Below are 9,306 nucleotides of genomic sequence, written 5' to 3'. Positions count from 1 at the left end.
CTGAGGGCCAGGGTTTGGGGGTGGGATGGCAGGGGTAGGGGAATGGTTGGGCTGGGGGAGCTTAAAGGGCTTTGCCAACCCAAACCATTCTGTGAGTCTGTGATGTATGCATGCCATGAACCTTTTCCCTGTGCCATAGAACTCAGTGGTATTCTGTATTCTTCTGTATTCTCTCCTCACTTTGCACTTGGAAATCTGTGGTCACGATGTTGTTTGATCTATTTTCCTTTACCCGTCAGTGAGGCAGAAGAAAAGGTTAAGGAGAGTTTTGTGGTGGTGGATGATGTTTAAGAAAGAAAGCCTATGGGCGAGCTGACTTTTCTGCAGGGACCTTGTTCACTCATTCTCTCGGCCCTCGATAGAGACATTTTCTGAGAGGAGGAGGAGGCTGCTCCTGGACAAGTGCTGCGTTGGGACCGGTTGATTTTTCAAATAACAGAGACAAGAGAGGTGTGCTGAGCCCATGTGGCAGTCGGGCAATATCGGGTGTGGAAGTGCTAATGAGTAACTCGCTAATTTAGAATTTTTTAGGGAAGCTCCTTCTTTGTAATACCTCAAATTCGATGCGCTAAAAAGCTACTGGTAATTTCTTCTTGCTTTACCTGCAGTTTAAGTCACTGGTGGGGGGTGTGGGCCGCCGCTGAAGAAGGTACGTACATGGTCACCCATCCCTTCTGGAAGGGCTCTCCTGAGCCAGGGTCACGCTGGTGACAGCAGAGCCAAGAAAATCATGCAATAGCGAAATAGCAATTAAAAAAAAGTGGAAATTATTTTAAGTCATGATGGTTAAAAATCCATATTAAGCGTGTTTGTGACGTGACGTGACCTGCGTGGGCAGGTTGCTGTGGGCATCTTTGTGTTTTTGAAATGAGTCCAAGATCTGGAACAAGTATGCAGAAGTTTGGGTTGCCTTTTGCAAATAGCATTCCTTTGCTTCCACAAAACCAGCAATGTTTGGTACCTGTTGCTCCCTTGGCCTTAATTTCTACATTTTCCAAAAATAGGTGGAGTTCTTGACCTCTCGTTCTTCCACTGAATGGGCGTATGGAGTCTTCTAGACAGCAGTGACCTTTTTCTTCTTTTTGAGAAACTGCCAAAGCTGGGAAGGTCTTGGAGGCCTGCATCCTTCAAACCTTAGAATTGGGAATTTTTCACGATAAAAGGCTTACTTGATCTAACAGTAACCGCTCAATGCACTTCATTGCCCCATGTCCTGCATCCAGCTGAGAGTTTCTGCGCGCGACGTCGGGCCGTGTCGGCGCGGAGGCTGCTGGCTGCTGGTTTCTCAGCGTACCAAGCAGGAGCCCGGAGCCCGAGGGAGCTGCGATCGCAGCAGTGCATGTTCCTCTGGGTACTCGGCTGGGTTTTCTTAGGAGGAGAACAGGGTTTGAAATTCCCCCCTGCCTTTGGGCTTCTGGCTTGGGAGCTGGAAGAGTTCAGAAACCGGTTTGAAATGCATCCTGCTCAACAGACTGGAAGCCCCTTTTCCAGGCTGTCCCGTTGGTAGAGCTCTTCAGGATTTTCTTAAAGATCAACCCCCCTTTCCTTCTGTGTTTTTGTTTTCCCTATTTTTTGGCAGGTGCAAGACCAAAGTCTACCCCGACGAACTCCCCAACACAAGCGTAGTCATCGTGTTCCACAACGAAGCCTGGAGCACTCTGCTTCGGACCGTGTACAGCGTTATAAACCGCTCGCCGCACCGCCTGCTTTCTGAAATCATCCTGGTGGACGATGCCAGCGAGAGAGGTGGGTTTGGGGAGGTCGGAGGCCTGTTCCGCCCCGCGTTTGGGGATCCTATGGAAGGGGTTGCGGCCGCCCTCCCATCAGTGCTGATCCGGCCCCGCGCCTCCTGCCGAGCATCTCCGACCGCTGCTGGGGCCAGCAGCAAACGGACGCGGTCGGCACCCAGAGTTAAGGGGCGCTTTCAGGTGGTAGCAGCGCCCGAGTTGGTTGTTGGGCTGTAAGTTGGCTGTTCGGGGCTCCTGCCCAGAATTCCATCAGCGCTTTTTTGCTCTGTGGTTTATCACTTCGCATTGCCGTAAAAGACAACGCTCCCTCACACCCCGATCTGCCTCTCGCGCCGTCTCTCAACCCCCCCTGTTCTGCATTTCAGGTCCCCTGAATGTCCAGACTGAGCTGATTCCTTTGTATTTCTCATATTTGTGGCTCATTTGGTTTGGTCTTGGCTTTTTTCTTCTTTTTAAACCTAGTTTTTAGAAGGAAAACTGTCCGCGTGTGAAACTGATATGACCTGGAAAGGGCATCACATTGCATTCTCGGAATGGAATCAATGGAACGCTACATTTTCCTGGAGTAGCCGAATGTATGTAATGGCAACCACACCATATAGCTGCAACTGCTCAAGAGGCAGAGGGTGCAAGCCAGGCCGCCCTTTATTTCCACCCCATGTAGCATTAACTTAACTCTAATTCCTCTCCTGCATTTCCCTGCTTCAGAAAACAAGTGGGGTTAATGCTTCTCCGTGCCAGAAGGCGGAGGAAGACTTTAGCCCAAGTAACTACATTTCCTAAAGGAAAAGTTTTGGACTCCTGAAGAGCTCAAAGTTCATCAAAAATAGCTGTATTGGTGTTGAACCACAGACACATCGGCGGACTGTAGTGGTTTTGTACTCACTACTGGTTGCTGGTTTATCTCAAGGGAACCGGTGGTGACTTACTTAGAATCCTAGAATCGTAGATTTAAAATGCCTGTGATGTCTCCCCGAGGCGCTCTGGCGGACGGGTGGGTACGGACGGGCTCTCGGCCCTGCGGCTGAAGCTCTCGGGCTTCAGCAGAACTCAGAACATGGCCAGACGCGGTTCCCGCGTTGCGGCAGCGTTCATGCCCGGCAGCCCTTGGAGGAACTCTGCGGTGATATTTGGAGCCCGCGGTAGCGGCTGGACCTAGCTAAAGGGATTTTTTTTCTTCTTTTCTTTCCGATTATCTTTGGCAGAGTTTTTGAAGGCCTCGTTGGAGAATTACGTGAAAAATCTGGAGGTCTCCATAAAAATCATCCGGATGGAGCAGAGGTCGGGGCTGATCCGCGCGCGGCTCCGCGGGGCAGCGGCCTCCAAAGGGCAGGTGATCACGTTCCTGGACGCGCACTGCGAGTGCACCCTGGGCTGGCTCGAGCCGCTGCTGGCCAGGATAAAGGAGGACAGGTACGGGGGGCCGCTCCGCGCCACTCCTGGGCTTCACCGGGCTGCTAAGGAACGGGAAGGAAAACAAATCGCTGATCTGGAAATGAAGATTTGCTTAATTTTTTTTTTAATTTATCAGGGAGATAACATGTTCTCTAGTATTTGTGTTGAAATCTTGATTTCTAAACGAACATGTGGCAAGCTTTTGATTCTTGGGGCAGGATCTCTGGTGCTGGCAGTAAGAACATTCATGCCAGTAGCAGTAGCAACTGGTGCCGTTTGCTTTCACGAGGTCTGGCTGTTCCCCGTCTTCCTCCCTTCTTTTTACCAGGCACAACTTTCTGTCTGTGACCTCCAGTGCTCTCTGAAATTTGCACTCTTTTTCCTTTTTTTTTTCTTCTTCCCTTTTTTTTTTTCTTCTTCCCTTTTTTTTCTTCTTCCCTTTTTTTTTCTTCTCCCTTTTTTTTTTCTTCTTCCCTTTTTTTTTCTTCTTCCCTTTTTTTTTCTTCTTCCCTTTTTTTTTCTTCTTCCCTTTTTTTTTCTTCTTCCCTTTTTTTTTCTTCTTCCCTTTTTTTTTCTTCTTCCCTTTTTTTTTCTTCTTCCCTTTTTTTTTCTTCTTCCCTTTTTTTTTCTTCTTCCCTTTTTTTTTCTTCTTCCCTTTTTTTTTCTTCTTCCCTTTTTTTTTCTTCTTCCCTTTTTTTTTCTTCTTCCCTTGCCTACGTGCCCTGGGGGCACGGGGTCTGTCCCAGCCCGCCTACATGCCCTGGGGGCACGGGGTCTGTCCCAGCCCGCCTATGTGCCCTGGGGGCATGGGGTCTGTCCCAGCCCACCTACGTGCCCTGGGGGCACGGGGTCTGTCCCAGCCCGCCTACATGCCCTGGGGGCACGGGGTCTGTCCCAGCCCGCCTATGTGCCCTGGGGGCATGGGGTCTGTCCCAGCCCACCTACGTGCCCTGGGGGCACGGGGTCTGTCCTCACCCAAGCGGGGCGTCACATACGGAGCCAGGGGGAGGCCGCACCAGCGTGGCACGGTCCATGAAGGATTCGGCAGAGGAGCGGGAGCCCTGGCAGGGTTGGGTGTTGGCAGCTTTCAGCCTTCGGCAGCGCGACGAGGAGCCGGCGTGTCCAAAAAGCCGCGGGCAGCACCTAAGGGGGGTTTTGCACGGCCCCGTTCCTGCAAGGGAATCCCAGCACGGAGCGGTGGAAATGGGGTTTTGGGCAGAGAAGCCTGAAAATAAGTGCAATGTTCAGCATCCTAACAGGAAAAAAGGTTTCATTTTAAAAAAGCCTATTTGTCTTCTTGCAGGAAAACTGTTGTCTGCCCGATCATCGATGTGATCAGCGACGACACGTTTGAATACATGGCTGGCTCAGACATGACTTACGGAGGGTTTAACTGGAAGCTGAACTTCCGCTGGTATCCTGTCCCCCAGCGAGAGATGGACAGGAGGAAAGGAGACAGGACCTTGCCTGTCAGGTAAGGAGCGAGAACCAAGAGCACCGCGCGGCTCGGCTCTCCTGTGTGCTTGTTTAGGTAGATAATAACGCTTAACATCTAAGATTTTGCTGAGGTGTCAGAGAACGCGTGTTGGATAGCTGCGGCACGCTGTTCAGGGTAGAGGGGACCAAAATCTGACCTGTCCTTAATGCTGCGAGCAGTTATCAGAGCTGAGAAAACTCATTTCTACCTTCTTTCCAACGGTCAGTAATTCAGAATGTTACCTGCTGCTTGAGTTCCCTCTGGGTTTGTCTTCTGCAAATGGCCTGTTGGCCTTGTGTTTACAGATGTGACTTGCTTTTTCCTTAATTTAAGGCAAATATGAGAACATATTTCTGAACTACGCATTTTCGAACATTGAGCCCACGTATTCGGTTATGATGATTTGCGCTTAAAATGCGAGCCTAGAAAATAAAATCGGTGACCGTGCGCACGGAGTCCAAAACGATCCAAAAGCGTGTTCAGAATCCCCGTCATCGTTCTTGACCTCTTTCATTTAATTGCTCAAACCACAGACTGTGGCGAAACTTCTAGGAAAAAAAATGTAAATGAGGCTGAAACCGAACAAATTGAATAAATGGCTTGCAATGGGTTATTTGCTCAGCTCTAATAGCTTCTGTGGTTGTCAAAGGAAGGGGTGGGGGGAAAAAACAAACGCTTTGAGAAGTGGATGTAATGGTTCCAAACGTGCCTGAGAGCCATGATGAAGTGGACAGAATTGCAGTCCTGCATACCCCCGATTGAGCGCAACAGGCAGATAAAGGGAGAGCCAACTCAGGGCCAGCAGCCACAGCACAGCCTGCCGAGACCCTTCCAGGTAAGGCCATGGGTGGGCTGAGAGAAGCCTTTCAAGATCACCAAGCGGCCAAAATCCATCGCTTTATGTCCTTGCATGCCCAGAGTCAGGGAAGGGCTGGATTTTTTTTAGATTTTGTTTGCGGGAAATGATCTCAGGAAGGGCAAGCAGGGAGCGGGAGCGGACCCTGTCCTTCGCCCAGGGGGGATGATGCTATTCCTGGGTCACGAGAACTGTTCTTCTCGTGATCTAAAACCTTATTGCTCAGCTGTGAAGTCTGCCAGCAGCTTCGTCATTAACGCTGAGGTGTGCGTTACAGTGGGTAGGGTTAATTATCCTAACGAGCTGCAGAGCCTCACGCTGTGCCACAGCTCGCTGGGCTGCGTTTATCCCGTCTCTCCCGTGCCGAATTGATTCACAGGCGCGGGGAGCTTTCAAAGAAATGCAAATCCCAGTTCTTATTTCCTTATCTTGGAACGGGGTGGTACTTCAAGTTAATCCAGAATCAGGCATGTAATTGACTCTTAAAATGATGAAAACAAAAAAAAAAAGCTTTATTTTTTTTCCCTTTTTTTTTTCCCCCACCAGCTTTTAGCTGGTGATTGCCTGGGCTTTTGGGGATTCTCCTGGTACGGTGGGTGGTGGTGAGCGGAGCGTGGGTGAAGGAGCTGGAGGTTAATGCCAAGTGCCACGTGTCCCATGTTTACCAGTGACACCAGTGCTTAGGAGGGCAGGGCTGGCCCCGAGGGCATGTAATTCATAGAATCATAGAATGTTTTGGGTTGGAAGGGACCCCTAGAGGTCATCTGTTGTGCTGGCTTGAGACCAAACCGTCAGCTTTTAGACCTACCGATGCCCTTTCTGACTGCGTCGCGGAGGCATTTCCGTCTCCTCAGTGTCAGAAGAAGGTGCTCCCTGTTTCATTTTCCCTGCAAAGCAAGAGAGCTGTGGAGCTGCCCGGGTGTAGCGATCTGTCCTTCCCTGTCGGAAGGCTGGAGGTCACCAGCTGCTTTCATGGCCGGCTGGCATTTCCTAAAGCTTATCAAGCACCGCCCAAGAGACTGCAGCAGTCAGTCCTGAGGTGTCGGAAAGGCAATCGCAAATTCTGCATCCAAGGAGAAAAAGTAGAATATTTCATAGAGTCACGGAATAATGGAATCGTTTGGGTTGGCAAAGCCCTTTCAGCTCCCCCAGCCCAACCGTTCCCCTACCCCTGCCATCCCACCCCCAAACCCTGGCCCTCAGCACCGCCTCTGCCCGGCTGTTAAATCCCCCCAGGGCTGGGGACTCGACCCCTTCCCTGGGCAGCCCCTTCCAGTGCCTGACAGCCCCAAGGGGAAGGAATTGTTCCCCATGGCCAACCTCACCCTGCCCTGGCACAACTTGAGGCCGGTGCCCCTCGTCCCATCGCCCCTTCCTTGGGAGCAGAGCCCGACCCCCCCGGCTCCCCCCTCCTTCCACGTAGTTGTAGAGCAAAATGAGGTCTTTCTCAGCTAAGTTAAGAATGGTTTTGGCAGCTGCTGCCACCTGAATATTCAAAAAAAGGGGGGATAAAAATAAACAAAAGCCTAACCCACACCAAAAATCTAGAAACAAATTGGCAAGTTCGTTTTTTTTTTTTTTATTCCATGTTGCTTTCCCCACTCTGTAACGTTATTTCAGTCCCATGTATTTGAATTATTCATATTTTGAATATTCATATTTTTTCTTTGTAATCGATGGAATAGGTATAGAACACAAACATCGTTGGGTACCCTGTTTGTGTGCATGTCTCAGCAATGTAACGCTGCACCCAAATTCTGCCTTTTGTCCCATTAATGATCCATGTGACTGACAAAAGCTTTCCTCAAAATATTTATCTTCCGTAATAACCCTGATAAATTCCTACCTTGGCTTTTTAGATTTAAAATCTAAACTGTACAGCGCGTACATTTTTGAACTACGGATTATTTTATACACCATTTGTTACTCATGCATAATTTGTATTATTGTGGGAATATTTTTATGGAGAGGATCGGGATAGGGTAGCGATAGGAGCTCACCAGTCGGCGTGGGCAGAGCTCAGCCCTCACGTACACGCTGACCATTAACCCCAGTTAAAGGTGGAAGGTGCCGTACCCTCCAACGGGGGAGCCTGATCCTCCCTGCTCCGTAGGTGGGAACTGCTGCTTGCTTCTTTGCCTCGGGAGCCAAAGGAACTGTGAGATTCCTGCTAGGCGTCCGATACCCGCCTTTGCTGGAATCTCTCAATTTAGTGGGAAAAGGTTAATGAGTTCAGCGACTCCAGTACTAAACCCCCCAGCTAATTGTCAGGCAGTGCAGCTGTGGAAGTGCTTTCTCACTGACACCCGTTAGGGAACTTGGATTGTCTGTCCTACTTTTAGCAAGTGGAGCAGTGGGGATTCGTAGGTGCCTCCCATAGTAATTAGTGATGTCCCATACTAATTAGTGATGCCTTGGGCAGATCGGGTTCTGATCTTAGAGCCATACCTGGATCCTACCCCTGCTCCTCGCACACTGCTCCTGGCCACTTTGGCCCCTTTCTTCTTCTGGTTCTCAGCCCCCAGCCTGACGTCCCTTCTCTCGTTCCCGCTTTCTCCTTCCCTTTCCCAGTTTTCCTCCAGGTCAGCTAACCCCAGGCGAGCGTAACCTTTCCCGGAGCCGTCTGAACTGGTAACTCTTCCCAGAGAATCGCAGGGTTTGCAAAGGCAGCAGAAGCCCTTCCCACCTGCAGGCGGTCCCCGTTGGCAGCCGGCGGGTGAAGGTGGGCAGCGCTGGTGACGGGGGGGTCGTCCTGGTCCTGCCGCCTGCGCCCCCCCAGCTCAGCGCTCCCCGTCCTGGGCAGAGAGAGGGTGAGAGTCCAAGTTGTCAGGTACAGGGAGGTCTTGGGGGGTTTGGTTGGGTTTTTTTTTAAACTTGCTTGCAATTTTTTTACACGTACAACGATCAGAAGAAGCCAAAGTCACATCAGGGAGGTTTCAGTTCCCGAGGTGTCTGTGCTAGGACTGCAGCTGTAAAGTGTGAGAATAGGAAGGGGACGTTTAGAAGAAATCCCCGAGGAAAAGATTGTTCCCAGGGATCACAGAATCCCAGCACGGCCGGGGCTGGCAGGGCCCTCGGGAGCTCCCCCAGTGCCACCCCCCTGCCCAAGCAGGCTCACCCAGAGCAGGGGGCACAGGACAGCGGCCAGGCGGGGGTTGAAGATCTCCAGAGAAGGAGACTCCACAGCCCCCCTGGGCAGCCTGGGCCAGGGCTCGGGCACCCTCACAGTCAACAAGTTCTTCCTCATATTCAGGGATGGAGCTGGTCGAGTCAAACAGCTCATTCAGCGAGGTTCACTAGGGTCAGCCAAAACACATTTCTTTCCAGTTGTATTTGCGGAAATCGAGTGTGAACAGAGGGTCCCTGAGCCGCGGGGCTTGCAGGGACCTGCCTGTGGGTGTCGCTTTGGGGCGCGATCCGTCCTCTGAAGGTGCAGCAGCCCCCAAGCCCTCACGTCAGTGGGTAAATGTGGATTTTCTTTTGAACAGCGAAGGCTGCTCATTGCTGTCCTGACGCACCTCGGGCCTTCACCTCCTTCCTGTACGGAGTGAAAGCTGTGACTCCCACCGATGGTCCCGGGAGCAACCTCCGGCTTTGTCAGCTCTGTAAATGATGGGACCTTGCCAAAACGCCCTGGTTTGAGTGCAAAGCCCCTTTCTGTTCCCAGGGGGCTCTCTGGGGGCAAAACGGGGGTGGTTGTGCTGTGCAGCAGAGGTGGAGCTTAAAGCTAAAGCTTCCCGGGGGCGATCCGGTGAGCATGGGGGGGTCTGGGAATTAGGAAGGCAGAGAGCTCCGGGCAGTGCGGTTCCTTCCAGGGTGCAGCCTGGTTC

General features: G+C 51.4%; 1 protein-coding gene across 1 annotated transcript in view; it reads left to right on the top strand.

Moving 5' to 3' along the window:
- The window catches only part of LOC104135266 (polypeptide N-acetylgalactosaminyltransferase 13), a 131,640-nt gene that overhangs the window by 58,893 nt on the left and 63,441 nt on the right, over nucleotides 1-9,306 (top strand). The window contains exons 3-5 of the mRNA XM_009648893.1: nucleotides 1,580-1,746; nucleotides 2,954-3,161; nucleotides 4,447-4,617. Of these exons, the coding sequence (XP_009647188.1) occupies nucleotides 1,580-1,746; nucleotides 2,954-3,161; nucleotides 4,447-4,617 (546 nt within the window). The remainder of the gene's footprint in view (nucleotides 1-1,579; nucleotides 1,747-2,953; nucleotides 3,162-4,446; nucleotides 4,618-9,306) is intronic.

This window comes from Egretta garzetta, unplaced genomic scaffold, assembly GCF_000687185.1.
Source record: "Egretta garzetta isolate BGI_Z169 unplaced genomic scaffold, ASM68718v1 scaffold191, whole genome shotgun sequence".
Classification (NCBI taxonomy): domain Eukaryota; kingdom Metazoa; phylum Chordata; class Aves; order Pelecaniformes; family Ardeidae; genus Egretta; species Egretta garzetta.
Note: the sequence above shows the minus strand (reverse complement) of the source record. Positions and strands in the feature narration are given on the sequence as shown.